Source organism: Chanodichthys erythropterus, chromosome 24, assembly GCF_024489055.1.
Source record: "Chanodichthys erythropterus isolate Z2021 chromosome 24, ASM2448905v1, whole genome shotgun sequence".
NCBI classification, from domain to species: Eukaryota; Metazoa; Chordata; class Actinopteri; order Cypriniformes; family Xenocyprididae; genus Chanodichthys; species Chanodichthys erythropterus.
Window position 1 is genome coordinate 20,672,143 of NC_090244.1, and position 20,762 is coordinate 20,692,904.

At 33.6% G+C, this 20,762-nt stretch overlaps 2 protein-coding genes across 2 annotated transcripts; one reads left to right on the forward strand and one right to left on the reverse strand.

Moving 5' to 3' along the window:
• The first annotated feature begins 1,094 nt into the window (after positions 1–1,094).
• On the forward strand, positions 1,095–6,700 carry si:ch73-330k17.3 (IGFBP domain-containing protein). Its single transcript, XM_067380418.1, has 4 exons — positions 1,095–1,620; positions 3,498–3,585; positions 3,699–3,897; positions 5,985–6,700. Exons 1-4 carry the CDS (start codon positions 1,287–1,289, stop codon positions 6,042–6,044), a joined length of 681 nt encoding a protein of 226 aa, XP_067236519.1. The 5' UTR covers positions 1,095–1,286; the 3' UTR covers positions 6,045–6,700.
• Positions 6,701–7,699: 999 nt separating this feature from the next.
• On the reverse strand, positions 7,700–20,669 carry parp16 (poly (ADP-ribose) polymerase family, member 16). Its single transcript, XM_067379774.1, has 7 exons — positions 20,563–20,669; positions 15,312–15,508; positions 15,093–15,230; positions 13,478–13,684; positions 13,067–13,238; positions 11,312–11,456; positions 7,700–8,768 (listed from the first exon to the last, which is right to left on the reverse strand). Exons 2-7 carry the CDS (start codon positions 15,498–15,500, stop codon positions 8,633–8,635), a joined length of 987 nt encoding a protein of 328 aa, XP_067235875.1. The 5' UTR covers positions 15,501–15,508; positions 20,563–20,669; the 3' UTR covers positions 7,700–8,632.
• Between the last annotated feature and the right edge of the window lie 93 nt (positions 20,670–20,762).

Genomic DNA, 20,762 nt, shown 5'->3' on the forward strand with positions numbered 1-20,762 from the left:
TTCTGTCACAATATCACTTTGATCACAAAACAGTCAACCAATATGGAACCTTGAGCCTTTTCAACAATTTTGTCAAGATTTGAAAAAGATTTGATTATAAAATAGTGCAGTAAATTTGGTAATATAAAACATGACACCGCCCACTTGGGGGAGGAGCCTGCTAAAAGTTTTTAAAGTACGTTATGGTTTTCACAGGATAAAATTTAACACCTACTAGTGTTAATGGTTATATTTTCATTGACAGTCAGGAGGATCTACAGGAGTTCTCTATGATATTTCATATATTCTTTTTTTTTGTGTTTTTTTCATGTTGGTCACACTACTTTTATTTTTGCAAACAAAAGTTTTCTTTCAATATTAATAATCAGCGAAGCAATTTTTTCATAAGAAATAGTAAAGATCTACTTTAAAAGGTTTTCTTTTTATGAATTTCAGGACATTGGTTACTTTACACCCCCTAAAAATATCAAAATGAATTTTAATCGAGAAAAACATGCCCATCATAGATGTACGAGTTGCATTTTATGTATTTTGAAAAAATAATAGACCAAGACAAAAAAATGAGCTCCATTTCATTGACTTTTATTCTTTTAAATAATTCAGCACTAATAAATCATTCACAATAAGACTAGAAAATTATCTTTTAATAATCTTTTATTGTACTTTTCCATTAATTTAGTTAAAACAACATTAAAATTGCATTTATACAGAATTTTATTTATACAAGCATTTTCACTCACTTTATCATCTAATATTTTATTATCTACAGTAGATGTTTATTAAGGATAAAGCGGTCAAGGGTGTGACCTTTGAGACTGTTCTGAAAACTATAGCCAGACGGAAAGGGGTGTTTTATTGCGTAGTAGCTTATGAAAACGGTGCACACAGGTCTTCTCAGATAACCTGCCAATGTTCCAATCTTGTCCTTGTTGCTCATGGCCGATTATCTTGATCACACCGTGAATTGCACCCTCTACTATTGGTCATGTGACCTGTGCACAAAGGGTCCAGTCTTTTCCCCTTGGTCCAACTTATTGGTTTTCAGACAAAAAGAAAACAACAGAGCGATTGTAAAGATAAGACTTGGGGATAATTAACAGCAAATCCAGACTCAACAAACGTAATTCCCTCATCATCCATTGGTTGTGAAGAAGGGAGGAGGTTTGTTGGTATGAGTTTGAATGATGTGTGTGTGTGGTCGTAAAGTGTGGTCTTGGTTGTGAGGCCCGTTATATAAACGGGGTGTACGGTTCAAGCCGACCCATCTCGAAACGTGAAACCCAACCATGAGTCCACGCGTCTTCTCAATCTTGGTCATTTTGTGGCTGGTAATGGCTGTGGAAATGGCCACCTTGGAGGGTCAGCAGATCCTCCAAGCCTTGCACTGTCCACCCTGCGAACGCATTCATTGTTCCCCTCGTAGAGCGCTGAAGCTCCAGTGTCAGGGTGGTATAACCACTGGGATTTGCGGTTGTTGTCCAGCCTGTGCCAAACTCGCAGGAGAAAGCTGTGGAGGCACCTGGGACTACCTGGGGAAGTGCGATGAAGGGCTGGTTTGCGTTTACCAAGAAGCTACAGATGGAAAACCAGAGGCAGAACTCAAGGGAACCTGCAAATCAGGTATCACTGAAGCTGAAGATGCCAAGTTACTCTGCCCACATGTTACATACATAGAATACTAAAGGTCCAAATTAAAGTGCAAAGTTGGTTCTTGAATTCAGGTTTCTCATGGGCATGGACAATATCAGGTAATACCAGGCCTGAGAAGTCATGGAAAATTATCTTAAAGGAAAAATCATTAAGATTTCTATAGTTGATTTTCTAAATTACTGTATTTAGTTGCTAAAAATGGCTCTTTTTGAGTGCATTAGCCTTTTTAAAAACTTGTAACGCACATATTTATGCCTTATTCTGCATGACCATATTCTACATCTCTTAATCCTACCCAATACCGAAACAACTACCTTACTATTAATTAGCAGTAATTAGGAGTTTATTGAGGCAAAAGTTGTAGTTGATAGTTGGTTAATAGTGAGAATTGGACCCTAATCTAAAGTGTGACCATTTATTTAAATGTTTCCACTCATGAACGGATGGAACAGTCATTGTAATGTGTTGGTTAAAAGGAGTGAGAAGCCTGTGAATTATACAAGAGCTATATGAAGATTCAACAGGGGTTTTCAAACGAGTCCAGGGACCCACCGGAGAGCCACAGTAGGGGTTGCTTGGGAAAAAATGTCAGAGAAAAAATATAAATAATAGTAGTAATAAACATCTTTTGGTAACACTTTATTTTAGGGTATTTTAACTAGTTGCTTATTAGCTTGCATATTAGAATATTGGCTGTTTATTAGTAATTATTAAGCACATATTAATGCCTTATTCTACATGACCTTATTTTACATTCTTAAACCTACCCAATACCTAAACTTAACAATTACCTTACTAACTATTAATAAGAAGTAAATAAGGAGTTTATTGAGGGAAAGTCATAGTTAATAGTTTATATGTGTTCCCTATACTAAAGTGTTAACCAGCTTTTTATTGAACTTACTGTTTTATTCCATTGATAGCCATAGTTTTCCACACACATAGTTTTTCGTCACTTTGGAATTATAAGGTTCTATCTGACATTTTTGTCAAAATTGAGTTGTTCATCATATATTGATATACTGTTATAGTTTGTCTTTGAGTTTTTTTCTATTAAGTTTTAGTTCTTAGTTATTTTAGTACTTCAACTTAAATTAAAACAGTTTAAATAATTTTTTTATATATATTTTATTAATGTTTATTCTATCTATATCTATGTACATAAGGCATGGATGGTATGAAATAAATGAAAAGTGCTACGCAAATAAATTTAAATTTAATTGACAATATTTCAATTTTGCTATACATCTACATAGTTTCAAATTTTATGAATTTATTCTGGTTGTAATATAACAACAACATTAAAAGCAATCATTTTGGAAACATGTTATCTTCATAATATCACATATTTTTCTCACATAGTATAATTTCCTCACCAAACTTTATGCCTTAAAACATTTATCTGCCTTTATATTTTACATTTCCCTATAGCGATTCCCTATATCCCTATGGGTTTTTGCCATCTAATAGTATGAAAACCCCTGTGTTACAATCTCATCATGAGGAGCGCGCACCTGCTTATGTTTTAACTTTATATCCACTCTTGAAGAAACGGCATCATCAAGGTTAATGTCATTTATGAACTGTGAAGAGAGATACGGCAGTCAAGGATTCCTTTGATCTCGGAGCAATTTCCCATAAAATCAAAGCTCTGATTGTTCTTATCTAGACAGTGATGAAATCCACAACCCTTCCTGAAGAACTGCATCCGTATTGTAACGGGATTCCATCAATTTTATTGTCTGTTTTTTTCTTTGACCTGCAGAACAATATTTCACAATGTATTTTATTATTTGGCACTTATTGCATTCATTTTCAATGCATTTTGGATTTGTATTTCCAAACAGTGCTTGAGGTTCTCAAAGCCGACACTTGCAGACCTGAGTGCACATGGGAGTTCTGCAAGGCAAATCCCAATGAAATATGCTCAGCAAGGTAACTTTTCTACATTAAGTTTTGATATTTGATTAATCTTGAATGATTTCAGACTAAGTTACTGGCATCTGTTGTCTCTTTCATTTGTGCTTGATGAATATTTCCCGTCGCAGGTCTGTGTCGATGCAGAAGCGTGAGTGTGGAGGTCACTGCCAGCACACAACCTGCTCCAGCTGCTTGGTTCTCAGACCTCCATCTTGTGCTCAGACCTGTTCCCCAACAGACCACGTCTGTCTGCATCGCTTTGGAAGGTGTGTGCGTGGTCACCTGACCGAAGACAAACATCCAACTGTCTGCCACCAGAACCTACAGGTCAGTTTTACTGTTGTCTTGCGCTTTATCATTCTGTTTTTGACATTAAGCTGAAATATAATTGTTTATTTATATGATCATTACAATATTGTTTTTTTTTTTATTAAAACAAAATGATTTTATTGAAGTATACTTTGGGGCCAAAGGGTTAGTTCACCCAAAAATGAAATTTCTGTCATTAATTATTCACCCTCATGTCGTTCCAAACCCATAAGACCATCTTCAGAACACAAATTAAGATATTTTTGATGAAATCCATGAGCTTTTTGGCCTCTGATAGCAATGTTATTACCACTTTCAAGCCCCAGAAAGGTAGTCACATGGACTATTTTAAGACATATTTACTACCTTTCTGGGGCTTGAAAGTGGTAATAACACTGCAGTCTATCGGAGGCCAAAATGCTAATTTTATCAAAAATATCTTAATTTGTGTTCTGAAGACGAACAAAGGTCTTACAGGTGTGGAACGGCATGAGGGTGAGTAATTAATGACAGAATTTACTTTTTTGGGTGAATTAACCCTTTAAACCGTATATATATTAAATGGGGTATATGTAGAATTCAAAAACTCTTGTTATTAGCGACACCGGTGGCCGTTAAGTGAACTGCAGACAGTACCTTAGTGCTTGTGCTTGCGCTTGTAACGTACAAGAGACTGACCGGCGAAGTTCTTTTTCGTTCTTCGCTTAGGGTAAAAAGAATTTGGAAATAACTTTGCAGCGATATACTAATAACAAACATCCAGACGCTGTAAATGACAGCGGTGAGAGAAAGCATCTGATCATAGCAATGTGGATACGTCAGTCTACAGGCTTTCAGAGAAAACTTAGGAAGTCGGGGAAGGTCTTTTCACACATTGACAATAAAAATGCATTTAATACATGAAAATTCTTACATATACCCCCTTTAAATTATAAAATATATATGAAAAAATAACTATATATTTCATATATTACAAATAATTCTAAATATTATAAAAAAAATTACAATTATATATACACCGATCAGGCATAACATTATGAGCACTGACAGGTAACACTGATTATCTCTTCATCACGGGATATATCAGGCAGCAAGTGAAAATTTTGTCCTCAAAGTTGATGTGTTAGAAGGAAAAATGGGCAAGCGTAAGGATTTGAGCGAGTTTGACAAGGGCCAAATTGTGATGGCTAGATGACTGGGTCAGAGCATCTTCAAAACTGCAGCTCTTGTTGGGTGTTCCTGGTCTGCAGTGGTCTGTATCTATCAAAAGGATAGTGGTGAACCAGCGACAGCATCAAGGGCGGCCAAGACTCATTGATGCACGTGGGGAGCGAAGGCTGGCCCGTGTGGTCCGATCCAACAGATGAGCTACTGTAGCTCAAATTGATCTAGAAGTTAATGCTGGTTCAGAGGTGTCAGAATACACAGTGCAACGCATTTTGTTGCATATGGGGCTGCAGACCAGTCATGGTGCCCATGCTGACCCCTGTCCACCGCCAAAACCTCCAACAGTGGACACGTGAGCCCTACCCTACTTTGACACATATCACCTACCCAAGCATTGTTGCAGATCATGTACACCCTTTCATGGAAATGTTATTCCCTGGTGGCTGTGGCCTCTTTCAGTGGGATAATTCACCCTGACACAAAGCAAAAATGGTTCAGGAATGGTTTGAGGAGCACAACAACGAGTTTGAGGTGTTGTCCACATTCCCAGATCCCAATCCAATCGAGCATCTGTGGGATGTGTTGAACAAACAAGTCCAATCCATAGAGGCTCCACCTCGCAACTTACAGGACTTAAAGGATCTGCTGCTAACATCTTGGTACCAGATACCACAGCACACCTTCAGGGGTCTAGTGGAGTCCATGTCTCGATGGGTCAGAGCTGTTTTGGCAGCAAAAGGGGAACCAACACAATATTAGTAAGGTGGTCATAATGTTATGCCTGATCGGGGTATATATATATATATATATAAACACAATTCTATTTTATTTATCTCATTTATAATAATTTACTATTGTTTTATTAAAGTATACAGTAATTTGTATTCTATTATAATATATTTAAGCATAATATAATTACTTTGATATTCTTTTAACAGAATAACTCTGAGGGATTCTTTGTGTGTTTGGCTCCTGCCTGTCCATCTGCAGCAAACTGATTCTACATTTTAAGAGGCATTTAAGAGGCAGCTATTTTTATCAATGTATTAAATTACTATGTAAAAATGTTACTGTATAATATAAATCATGAATAATAAAAAAAATTTGATTCATAAATGCTGTGAAATTTTACGCATTAATGTTGTACAGCTCTTGTATTTTGTTAAAGGTGCCATCGAACGTTTTTTTACAAGATGTAATATAAGTCTAAGGTGTCCCCTGAATGTGTCTTTGAAGTTTTAGCTCTAAATACCCCATAGATTTTTTTATTAATTCATTTTTTTAACTGCCTATTGTGGGGCATCATTAAATATGAGCAGATTCAGGATGTGGCCCCTTTAAATGCTCACGCTCCCCATCCCCGAGCCTGCAACTCTAATACATTGCATAAACAAAGTTCACACAGCTAATATAACCCTCAAAACGAATCTTTACAAAGTGTTCGTCATGCAGCGTCTAATCGCGTAAGTATGGTATTTATTTGGATGTTTACATTTGATTCTGAATGAGTTTGATAGTGCTCCGTGGCTAAAGCTTACATTACACACTGTTGGAGAGATTTATAAAGAATGAAGTTGTGTTTATGAATTATACAGACTGCAAGTGTTTAAAAATGAAAATAGCGACGGCTCTTGTCTCCGTGAATACAGTAACAAACGATGGTAACTTTAACCACATTTAACAGTACATTAGCAACATGCTAACGAAACATTTAGAAAGACAATTCACAAATATCACTAAAAATATCATGTTATCATGGATCATGTCAGTTATTATTGCTCCATCTGCCATTTTTCGCTATTGTCCTTGCTTGCTTATCTAGTCTGACGTTAATACTGGCTGCCCTTGTCTAATGCCTTGAACATGGGCTGGCATATGCAAATATTGGGGGCGTACATATTAATGATCCCGACTGTTACGTAACAGTCTGTGTTATGTTGAGATTCGCCTGTTCTTCAGAGGTCTTTTAAACAAATGAGATTTATATAAGGAGGAAACAATGGAGTTTGAGACTCACTGTATGTCATTTCCATGTACTGAACTCTTGTTATTCAACTATGCCGAGGTAAATTCAATTTTCAATTCGATGGCACGGCTTTAAATATAATCTTAAACACTCCTGTGTTGTTGTCATTAAAACACACTAAAACAATGTTAACTCTGCATATGTATTCTGATATTTGTATGTGCAAATGACTAATGAATAAAACTGGCTTTCAATTTATATATATATATATATATATATATATATATATATATATATATATATATATATATATATATATATATATATATATATATATATATATAAAAAATATAAAAGAGACAAATAAGGTCAGGCTGACTTGTTTGCCCACCGTAAACACGTTCCCACTCCTGTCTGGCTTGTTACTCAATAACAATATATTTATGAGCCTGCAATTAGACATCCATCGATGAGCCAGAACAGATCCATGGCAGATCAACCAGTTCACAATTCTTTTGATGTCTGCCTTATATAAAGCTGCATCAAGAAAATAAATGTTAATTGTGATAAACGCATTGGCATTAAATACTCTTTATAGGTTTATAATATGCTTCTCAACCTAAAAAACAACATGTGACAAATAAGTATATTTTTACATTTTTAATATGGGATAATTGCTCTTTTTTATAATTATGTCAACAGCAATTTAAATATATGCATTTAACTAATTTTATGCATGAAAGTAAATACCACTTTAAAAAAATGTAATTCAAAATTTTAAAAAGTTGTAATCTACGGTGCACACAAATGAGTCTCTGCTTCTCGAGATGAAAAACATGCCGCTTTTTGTAATCAGTCATATTTTACTGCTTTTGTTTTTGACTGATAAAAATATTAGCCAGACAAAACGTTCAGCATGCCAAGAGCCATAAACTAGAACAACAGCCAGTTTACTACTGCATTTCACTCTGTCCCTTAAGAAACACACTGTAATCGTGTTGCATTTATTTAATTTAAATAATTTCACAATTCAGATTCTCTGAATAAGTCAAGTTGGAAACATTTATGCAAAATCAAGACTAATTTTCCTTACAGTTTTAATGATACTGACCAACATAACATGGGTTTTCTGCATAGTTGACTTGATCTAGGAACAGGAGAACTTATATATTTGCCTCAAAACAGAAAAATATCTCAAATAAAAGCACAAAGATTTCCATACGTGATTATTTTTATTAATATAAGCAGCAATTTTGCTAAAGTCTAGGTTGAAAAGGCAGGTAAAGACAGCGCTTTTGTCTTGATCATTTGGTTGTAACTAACGTAGTGAACCCATCATTCAAAATGTAAAAACAGGCTACATGCTAACATGTAACATTCTCGGTTGCTAACATCAGCGCTCATTCTACAGTTTTACTTCTGACAGATGCACAGTGTTTATGTAATTCTACGTAGCATAAAGAAAACGAAGGAAAGTATGTAAAAATCAAAGAGATACAGGGAGGAATGTCGTGTTGAGCGAATAAAATAGTTCCTGAGTCTTTTTTCCTCTTTCATGATAGTCTTTGTGAGTAAAAGGCACTTTGGACGAGAGCGTTTATGTGAAGCGAGCGGTCTGGGTTACCGGAACATTCTGTGCCAGAAGGACTGAAAAGCGGACGAGTTGAAGGCACCGATGAACATGAGGAGCAGGATATAGAGGCCCATCATGATGGCAAAATGATGTCTGACGAGCCACGACCTCCCTTGAGCATGTCTGGAATCAGAACAGGACATCAGTTAATTTAATGAATAGAAAACAATGAACATTCTTGAGTCTATCACGCTTCAAATAGATACAAAAGCATCATAAAAGTATCCTAAAAGTGGTCTATATGACTAATGCTCTTTGGAAGTCATACTAGGGCTGGGTTAGAAATATCGATTTCTCGATTTTAATCAATTCTTATTTTGGCCCTGTTTACACCTGGTATTAAAGGATTAGTTCACTTTCAAATTAAAATTTCCTGATAATTTACTCACCCTCATGTCATTTTGTCATGTCAGTTTGAACTAGGGCTGCACGATTTGGAGAAAAAATCTAATTGAGATTTTTCTGGTTAAAATTGCGATTTAAAAGGTACAATTTGTGTTATTTTTTTTCCCGCAAGAGGTCGCTAGAAGCCTATTCAAAACAAAGGCGTAGTTTGATGACGCCAAGTTTTAGAGCGGAAACTTGGGACATGTGGTCTCCATCTCAACGGGCGGTGCAAAAGAATAGGGATTGGAGTCTGGAAGAACTCATGTTCGTGGATGCGATTATTAACGTTACTGTAGTGTGAAGCAGAGCAGGACCGAGTGTTGTGGAGCTGAACGAGGAGCTGGAGCGATTGATCAACACACGCCTCACAAGCAGCAGGACTTTTATTATGACACAGTTGCCGGCGCCGCTTCCGCTTTTCCGGTCATGAGTTTACGGGAGCTGTCCTTGTCGACAGAACCAGCGGCAGATGGTAAACAGTAATTATGTTCCATAAATAAGTAACACAATCCACCATAAAACGTGCAAGAAGTAAATAAGGAACTGCTTGAAGCAAGCTAGTGGTTTGCTGGACGCTAGACACTACTTCCGCATACTTCCGTCCACGGCACTGTTGTCATGTGGTTTCTATGTCAGTAATGGCAGTAACAAAGGTAACTGACGTCATTGATTTAGTCACTGTTTAGAATGGGAATTTTCTCATGATTTACAAGTAGTTGAAAACATTAGAGATATTGTTAGTACTCAGCTGGACAAAATATATAACACTAGCCTAGTGGTTTGTGGATATTTTACTGCAAAAATTTTACATATTGTACCTTTAAAATGCGATTTTTATAAAACAATTAAAAAAATATATATAAACAATACCAGGCTTGTTTTGCTTTTTTGTAGGGCTGCACAATTTGGCCCAAAATTTTGTGCTAATATATTATTTTGACTATTTTTTTATTTTATTATTAATATCATCATTATTGCTAAAAAAATTAAACCAAATAAGAAATATTACTGTTGTAATAACTTTCATAATTCAAGTATTTAGCATTAGTATGATGTGGGGTTACCTGTTAACATGCAAGCAGTATGTCTATAAGTTATTAGAATGATCTAAGGATTTATTATCAAATATTATATTATGATAAAAATCTTTTTTTTTTTTTTTTTTTGTCGTCAGGAGGTACGCAAAATCAAAAATGGAGTATTTGTATTTAATACTCCATATTTAATACGAGCCTCTTATGCATCCACTGTGGAAAAAAAACCTGTACACTTATGTACGCTGGAGAAAAACATATTGATTATATGTTTCCCTCAAAGTTCTTTAGAAAGAGGAATTATTTTTCCTATTTTCACCCTGAATAGGACTGAGTAAGCTTTATTTTGTACAGAAGAGGATTAGGGCCAAGCAATAATAAAAAAATAAAAGCATCTCGAGATTAAAGTCATTAAATTATGAGAAAAATGTCGTTAAATTTCGAGAAAAAAGTCAAGATAAAATGTTGAGAATAAAGTCATTTAATAACGAGAAAAAAGTTGTTAAATTACGAGAACAAATTCGTTAAATTATGAGAAAAATGTCGTTAAATTTCGAGAAAAAAGTCAAGATAAAATGTTGAGAATAAAGTCATTTAATAACGAGAAAAAAGTTGTTAAATTCCGAGAACAAATTCATTAAATTATGAGAAAAATGTCGTTAAATTTCGAGAAAAAAGTCGAGATAAAATATTGAGAATAAAGCAATTTAATAACGAGAAAAAAGTCGTTAAATTACGAGAACAAATTCGTTATATTATGAGAAAAATGTCGTTAAATTTCGAGAAAAAAGTCGAGTACCTGATACATACACCAATTAACCAATATTGAGTTGAATCGAATCAAAATCTGAACTGAATTGAATAGCCAGCTCTAAGCCATACGATAGCTTTGTGTGAGAAACATCAAAATTTAAGTCGTTATTTACTAAAAATCTTAACATCCGGCCAAGATTTGTTCTTTTGAGTCGGATCTTTTGAATGATACAGTTCACATTACCAGTCTATATGATTTGTTCAAGATTGTCTGTGAATAACTTTATTTGGGTCTGTTTATCACGTAAAGCTTTGCATCCTTTTAAAGTTCTAGTCTCTTACTCATTGTAATTATATGAAAAAATGTGAGTGAACCATTTCTCTGAAGTGGATTTTTTTGAGTTATGAAAGTACTACAAAGAAAGTCTTTATATAAAGCGTGATGTCTACTGAGATGCACCAGTCGGGTCCATGTGAATGAGGAAGTCTCACCGTGATCTGTAGCGTCTCTGAGAATACACCAGCAGGTATTTCACTCTCAAAAGCTCGTTGTTGGTCACCACAAAGTACTTCTCAGGCACCTCGCCACCTTCACTGTTCCTGGCCCTCAGACGCTGGCGGTCAATGCTCTCGGAGTCTGAAACACACAAAGTGGGAGCTGAATTTTAGGTATCTGCTGGGATGGTATCATAATGGATGGTAATTTTTACACAAAATTGGAATAAATATCAAAACTTGTGTTTGCTTTTATTTTGTTGAGACGAATGAAGCATACTAATGTTTGAATGGTTTACTGTTGCATACTCTTTCACATACTATTTAAAAAAATACATTAGGGGGAGAGTGGGGTAAGATGTGCCACCAACCCCCACTTTAAAGCAAACTACGCATAATTTGTGTCATGACTATATATTTAAAAAGGGCTAATCAGACAGAGATGACTTCGTATTTCGTGATTTATTTTTAATTTATTTAGGAAAAAGATCAGCGCAACAGCAATGACATAAAACTATAAATTATAAAAATGTTTTTGGTTGGTCAGAATTTTAATATAATAATTTAATATAATATTAAACCTTCTTTACTGGTTTATGTAAATATAAACAAAAATAAAAGAAGACTGTCAATAATATATGAATATATATTTTTTCTCATTTATTTACGGAAGAGGATTAGGGCCAAGCAATAATAAAATAAAACCATCTCGAGATTAAAGTTGTTAAATTACGAGAAAAATGTCGTTAAATTTTGAGAAAAAAGTCGAGATAAAACATTGAGAATAAACTCATTAAATTACGAGAAAAAAGTCGTTAAATTACGAGAACAAATTCGTTAAATTTTGAGAAAAAAGTTGAGATAAAATGTTGAGAATAAAGTCATTAAATTACGAGAAAAAAGTCGTTGAGAACAAATTCGTAATTTAAAACGTAATTTAATGACTTTATTCTCAACATTTTATCATGACTTTTTTCTCAAAATTTAACGACTTTTTCTCATAATTTAACAAATTTGTTCTCGTAATTTAATGACTTTATTCTCAACATTTTATCATGACTTTTTTCTCAAAATTTAATGACTTTTTCTCATAATTTAACAAATTTGTTCTCGTAATTTAATGACTTTATTCTCAACATTTTATCTCAACTTTTTTCTCAAAATTTAACACGTTTTTTTCTCGAAATGTAACACGTTTTTTCTCTAAATTTAACAACTTTGATCTCGAGATGGTTTTATTTTTTATTATTGCTTGGCCCTAATCCTCTTCCGTATTATGTTTTATTGCCTAGAAGACAACTGAAATAAGTGGCTCATCTTACCCCCACACACCTACTATATACTGCAAAATACACTAAAATTTTATTATAAAAAGGTCCATTTCAAATAAATGCTGTTCCTTTGAACTTTTTATTCATCAAAGAATCCTGAAAAACAATACATCAAGATTTCCACAAAAATGTGAAGCAGCACAACTGTTTTCAACATCGATAATAATAAGAAATGTTTCTTGAGCAGCAAATCAGCATATTAGAAAGATTTCTGAAAGATCATATGACACTGAAGACTGGAGTAATGATGATGAATAGATGTATTAAAATAGAAAAAAACTTATTTTAAATTGAAATATTTCACAATATTAATGTTTTTACTGTATTTTTGATCAAATAAATGCAGCCTTGGTGAGCTGAAGAGACTTCTTTTCAAAACTTTTGAACAGTAATACATACAGCTGTTCATCTGACACATTACCTTTCCTCTTCACCTGACACTTCACATCAGGATGATCGATGATTTCACACAAGGCAACGCAGCTGATCAAAGGCCCGAGGACGCTTTCCCTCCATCCGTTACCGTGAGGACTGTAAAGAATGGCCATGCTGAGATCACTGGTCAGGTATGTGCCCTCCCCAAACAGTGAGGTCTGAAATATCAAATCATAATCAAAGATTAAGAGTCTTACTGTGTTGAACCAATGAGCAGATAGCACTGTGGTTACAATTATCATCTTCACACATATTATCTAAACACGAACTGATAAGGGACAGTCAAACACATCTGCAAGGCAAAATTATTTGTAGTCCTCAATGATAATCAAAGAATGGTTGTCTGGAGAGCATCCAAAATAGGTATAAATGGCCATCATCCTCCAGAAAAACTGACCTTGTTCAGATGGCAGTGTAATCCGTTGTGTATAATGGAGTGGAAGTTCTCCAGTCTGCTGCCGTGGAATGCATAGATGAGGTCCCGTCCTTCCCGCGTCCTCTCAAACTTGGAGTTGAGCAAGTCACAGTACTGCAGTTCAAAGAGGAAGTCTGGGGCTGGAGCTGAAATCCCCTCACTTTGCGTCAGCTGGCTGAGTCTGGCAAACTTACGGAGTGAGAATGAATATCAGTGAACATTTATATTAGCAAAATTAAACAGACTAGTCTGTGGGTTGTCTGAATGACTACCAGAACCTAAAATGATTTACATGAGGTTTGGTTTTGTTTTCTTAACGATTTGTACATTATTCTGCTGATGCAAATTGAACACCGTACTCAAATGACTCTTATGAATCTTATTAGTGAATCAAACAACCAAGTAGCATAGAGCATGCACAGTGCAACCAATGTAGTCTGATTCCTGAACAAATGACTCCTATGAGCTGGTTCTTTTTAGTGAATCAGAAACATAGAACATGACCAGTGTTGCTCCATCCCTAAACTAATGATTCTTATGAGCAGATTCTTTTTATGGAATCAATCAGTGCAGCCCGAACTAATGGCTCTTATTGGTTCTTTTTGTGAATCAGAAACATGGAGTGTTTTTTTCCTCCCTCAAATTAATAATTATTATAGTAATTCACAAACATATAGTGCTAACACAGTGTAGTCTGAATGAATGATTCTTATGAGCTGGTTCTTTTAAGTGAATCACAAAGATGGAGTGGTTCTAGGGTTGATCCATTATGAACAAATGACTCTTATGAACCAGTTCTTTTGTTTCTGAATCAGAAACAAAGAGTCCTACTAATGTTGCTCCATCCCCCAAACAAATGATTCTTATCAGCCGGTTCTTTTTAGTGAATCACAAAGATGGAGTGGTTCTAGGGTTGATCCATTATGAACAAATGACTCTTATGAACCAGTTCTTTTGTTTCTGAATCAGAAACAAAGAGTGCTACCAATGTTGCTCCATTCCAAAACAAATGAATCTTATCAGTCGATTCTTTTTAGTGAATCAGAAAGATAGAGTGCTAAAAGTGTTTTTCCTTCCTCCAATCAATAATTAATATGAGCTGGTACTTTATAGTAATTCACAAACATACGAAGTGACCAGTGTAGTCTGAACTAATGATTCTTATCAGCCGGCTCTTTTTAGTGAATCACAAAGATAGAGTGATCCATTATGAACAAATGATTCTTATGAACCAGTTCTTTTTAGTGAATCAGAAATAGAGTGTTGCTTCTGTTGTTCCTTCCATGAACAAGTTATTTTAATGAGTCGGTTCTTTTAGTGAATCAAAAACATGACCAGCGCAGTCCAAACTAATGACATTTGAACCAGTTATTCTTATTGTTGTAATAAGAGTTTTAATTTATTAAAACATAATTATTTGGCAAATATGTTGCAACTGTTCAATGTTGTCTATTTGTGTTTTGTTACATCTGTTCAGTTGAAATACTGCATTTCTTTCTTTCTTTTTTAACATTTCTTTCTCAAAAGTATTAAAAGAACTTTTTATAGAATCATTAAGATGAATCAGAGCAAAGATCTGAATTAAGATTAGCAATACCTCCTCTTTCTGCAGGGTCTTCACAGCAAAACTCTTGGAGGACAGAACCCAGTGCACAAGAGCCAGATGATGATCTCCATCACCCTGTCCCAGACGCACCAGATCCCTCACGTTTGGCAAAGTATCCACATCTTTTTGCTGTGAAGAATCAAAACAATAAAATATGGTTGTTTGGGAAAGCCAACAACATGGAGAGTTCAAGTTCTTCAAACGTCTTACCAGCTCTTCAAAGTCCTTGATCTCTCCTCTAAGGTAGCGAGGAGGGAAGGGTCTGAGCACCGAATCGCGTTTGTAGCTCTGGACGGCGGCCACGAAGAGACTGCAGCGCAGGTCCGCTGCTACAGGGTCTCGATGCAGACAGGAGCAGACCAGCTCTCTGACCGCAGCTGTCGGGAGAGGCGGCTGCATTCCCAACACTAAAACACACAGAACATCAGAATTCACACAGAAATTATCATAATATAAGAAGTGATTTTGATTAACTAATGTATATATATACATACATACATACATATAGAGGTACATAAACGGGCCATTCTACAGAATTGGAATTTCTAGTAATTGTGCAGTTAATTCTCATATTGTATTTTCAGAAAGTTTTGGAATATTTTTCCACTCCCCAAATTTGTCACTACCGAAATACAGTAATAAATAATTTAATAATAAGGGTTACATTGACCTATTAAGATTTTGTTTACATCTACCTTGTAAATATATTTTTTTGCTATTTTTAAAAAAAGTTTTCACTGGTAAATCAATAACAATTACAATTTGAATTTATGAGATTTGTTGTATTTTGAATCCAATCTTTCTTTGTAAAAGGCATAAAGTTTATCATACTGATTCCAAAGTTAAAGGTGCAGTATGTAGGAGGTCACTAAAGGCCTATTCAAAACAAAGGCATAGCTTGATGACGCTAAGTTTGAGCGTGGAATCTTGGGACATGTGGTCTTCACCTCAACGGACAGTGGGAAAGAATTGGGATGGGACTCAGGAAGAAATCATGCTAATGGATGCGATTATTAACGTTACTATAGTATGAAGCAGAGCAGGACTGAGTGTTGTGGGAGCTGAACGAGGAGCTGGAGCGATTGATCAACACACGCCTCACGAGCAGCGGGACTTTTATTATGACACAGTTGTCGGCGCCACTTCCGCTTTTCCGGTCATGAGTATGAGGTAACGCAGCTCTGTTTATCATATTAGATACATTTGAGTATGTTGAAAATGATGTTATAACGTTACTCTGTGCGTTCACTCAGCGGCTGCTGTGAGAAATTTGTTTGAGACACACTGCAGTAAGATAGATCGATTTTAGTATATCATATTAAATACTGGATGGCTTGTTTTGATAAATGGCATGCAATTAATTTTAAAACGTATTGTATGATGGAGAAAATTCTGTATTACTGTTACTAAAAATAAAGCTGCATCTGATTATGCTTTGTTAGCTACTTCACAAAATAGTGTTTTTCTCTGAGGCATGGTAATACATGGTACTCGCTAAAAATCAAGAAAATTAGATTTAAACAATAAGACTAAACGTGTTGAGCTAAATAATAATAATTAGTTTTCTGTCTATAAAAATATCAAATCAGTCGTTCCCTTGTCTATTAAAACATGTAAATATTAAAGCTTATTTGGTGTTTCCATAGTTTTTACAAAATAAAACCGGAAACCGAGGGTAATGCGGGTATGACGCAATTGACAGGCGACTCCTCACACTTCCCGGAGCCTTGGATAAAATTGCAATTTTCTCACGATTTACAAATAGTTGGAAACATTTGGGATATTGTAAGTACTCAAGTGAACAAAATATATAACACTGGCCTAGTGGTTTTTGGATATTTTACTGCAAAATTCTTACATATTGCACCTTTAAGGATTCACTGAACCAAACACTATAAAATCTTAGTTGATAATTCAATTGCTTTATTTTTGACAAAACATCCCATGTTTCCATCGTGACTGCACGGTTTTGGTAGTGACAGTAATGTTATAGTAGCGACCACATCACATTAGAGAATTTTAAGTCACATACTAAAACACTAATGATTTGCATAATAAAACAAACTAAAATTTTGTTTATTTCCCCCAAATAAATGATTATATGTTCCCTTTTGTCACTATCAAAACAATGATGTCACTACACTAAAAAAAAAACATTTTATTGAATAACACTTAAAAACACAATGATGTCCTGATCAAAAATGTAGAAGTGTGGTTAAAATCAGTCTCTCAAACATGCACTGTTTCGGTAGTGACATGAGAACGAGGGACGCATTTAATTTACAGTTAACTTCACTTTTAAAAAATAAAATAAAAACAAAAATATATTTTTAAAACATTATTTCAATATTTTCACAAGTTGAAATTTAGGGGTTTAGGGTTTGAGACAGCCACCTCTATATTAAAAGTAGCCAATAAATGATGATTTTATATATATTAAACTTACTGATATTTTAAACATTATTGTGAAATTCAATAGATAATTACGGAAGAGGATTAGGGCCAAGCAATAATAAAAAAAGAAAAACATCTCGAGATTAAAGTTGTTAAATTTCGAGAAAAACTTTGAGATAAAATGTTGAGAATAAACTCATTAAATTATGACAAAAAAAGTTGCTAAATTACGAGAACAAATTTGTTAAATTTCGAATTTGTTCTCATAATTTAACAACTTTTTTCTCGTAATTTAATGACTTTATTCTCATAATTTAATGAGTTTTTTTTCTCGAAATTTAACACGTTTTTTCTCGTAATTTAACAAGTTTATTCTCAACATTTTATCTCGACTTTTTTCTCGAAATTTAACACGTTTTTTCTCGTAATTTAACAAGTTTATTCTCAACATTTTATCTCGACTTTTTTCTCAAAATTTAACACGTCTTTTTCTCGTAATTTAACAAGTTTATTCTCAACATTTTATCTCGACTTTTTTCTCGAAATTTAACATGTTTTTTCTCGTAATTTAACAAATTTATTCTCAACATTTTATCTCGACTTTTTTCTCGAAATTTAACACGTTTTTTCTCGTAATTTAACAAGTTTATTCTCAACATTTTATCTCGACTTTTTTCTCGAAATTTAACAAGTTTTTTCTCGTAATTTAATGAGTTTATTCTCAACATTTTATCTTGACTTTCTCGAAATTTAACAAGTTTTTTCTCGTAATTTAATGAGTTTATTCTCAACATTTTATCTCGACTTTTTTTCGAAATTTAAAACGTTTTTTCTCGTAATTTAATGAGTTTATTCTCAACATTTTATCGAGTTTTTTCTCGAAATTTAACGTTTTTTTCTCGTAATTTAACAAGTTTATTCTCAACATTTTATCTCGACTTTTTTCTCGAAATTTAACACGTTTTTTCTCGTAATTTAATGAGTTTATTCTCAATTTTATCTCGACTTTTTTCTCGAAATTTAACACGTTTTTTCTCGTAATTTAACAAGTTTATTCTCAACATTTTATCTCGACTTTTTTCTCGAAATTTAACATGTTTTTTCTCGTAATTTAACAAGTTTATTCTCAACATTTTATCTCGACTTTTTTCTCGAAATTTAACATGTTTTTTCTCGTAATTTAACAAGTTTATTCTCAACATTTTATCTCGACTTTTTTCTTGAAATTTAACACGTTTTTTTCTCGTAATTTAACAAATTTATTCTAAACATTTTATCTCGACTTTTTTCTCGAAATTTAACACGTTTTTTCTCGTAATTTAATGAGTTTATTCTCAACATTTTATCTCGACTTTTTTCTCGAAATTTAACACGTTTTTTCTCGTAATTTTATGAGTTTATTCTCAACATTTTATCTCGACTTTTTTTCGAAATTTAAAACGTTTTTTCTCGTAATTTAATGAGTTTATTCTCAACATTTTATCTCGAGTTTTTTCTCGAAATTTAACACGTTTTTTTTCTCGTAATTTAACAAGTTTATTCTCAACATTTTATCTCGACTTTTTTCTCGAAATTTAACACGTTTTTTCTCGTAATTTAATGAGTTTATTCTCAATTTTATCTCAACTTTTTTCTCGAAATTTAACACGTTTTTTCTCGTAATTTAACAAGTTTATTCTCAACATTTTATCTCGACTTTTTTCTCGAAATTTAACACGTTTTTTCTCGTAATTTAATGAGTTTATTCTCAATTTTATCTCAACTTTTTTCTCGAAATTTAACACGTTTTTTCTCGTAATTTAACAAGTTTATTCTCAACATTTTATCTCGACTTTTTTCTCGAAATTTAACATGTTTTTTCTCGTAATTTAACAAGTTTATTCTCAACATTTTATCTCGACTTTTTTCTCGAAATTTAACATGTTTTTTCTCGTAATTTAACAAGTTTATTCTCAACATTTTATCTTGACTTTTTTCTTGAAATTTAACATGTTTTTTCTCGTAATTTAATGAGTTTATTCTCAACATTTTATCTCGAGTTTTTTCTCAAAATTTAACACGTTTTTTTCTCGTAATTTAACAAGTTTATTCTCAACATTTTATCTTGACTTTTTTCTCGAAATTTAACACGTTTTTTCTCGTAATTTAATGCGTTTATTCTCAATTTTATCTCAACTTTTTTCTCGAAATTTAACACGTTTTTTCTCGTAATTTAATGAGTTTATTCTCAACATTTTATCTCGACTTTTTTCTCGAAATTTAACACGTTTTTTCTCGTAATTTAATGAGTTTATTCTCAACATTTTATTTAGACTTTTTTCTCGAAATGTAACAACTTTAATCTCGAGATGGTTTTATTTTTTTATTATTGTTTGGCCCTAATCCTCTTCCGCAGATAATTGAAGGATCTTAGTTAATATCTAATATTTGAATACTTACATGTGTTTTTTGGTTGTGGGACAACAGTTTGCACCAATTCTGTAGAATGGCCCATATATATATATATATATATATATATATATATATATATATATATATTATAGTAAAATATGTATGTATGTAATTATGATATTTTACATTATATTTATAAATTCATTGTAATAATTCTATAATAATTATACATTCCCTAAATGTGTGTATATTTACCATCTTGTGTTCATTCTAAAAATGATTTTTTAACAAAGTGAAGAATTAAATTTAATTAAGAAGAATTAAATGAATGCATCATTTAAAAAAATAATAATAACTTGTTTTCTGATTAACTTAGCTGCTATTAGTTAAAACATCAGCTAGTGAAAGTCAACCCGTAATCTAATCTAATCTCTGATTTGCTCTTGGACTTCTAATGCTCGAAAGTGCGACTGTTTCAATGCAGAAGCTCGTTTATAGTCTCTGATGACTTTGTTTACATGTTAAGCCTGTTAGCTGGTTAGCTCAGCTTATCATCTCATTACTGGAGAAATTCACTCCAGCTTCAACACACAAACGATCACTCTACTCAACGAGTACTCATCACTCTACTTGTAAATACATTTAAAAACATAAAACATACATACACATATATTACCTTATGTGCCTGAAGCTCACGCATCTGACAGCCACCGGAAGCTAAACGTGTCCAAGTTACTGCTGCAGCTCACAGCAACTGAACTGCCTCGACCAGCAGGGGGCGCCGTACACTGAATGCCAATGGAAAACATCTTCTTCTTGTTTAATGGCGATCCATTCTTTACAAGCATTGTCGCCACCTACTGTGCTGGATAACAA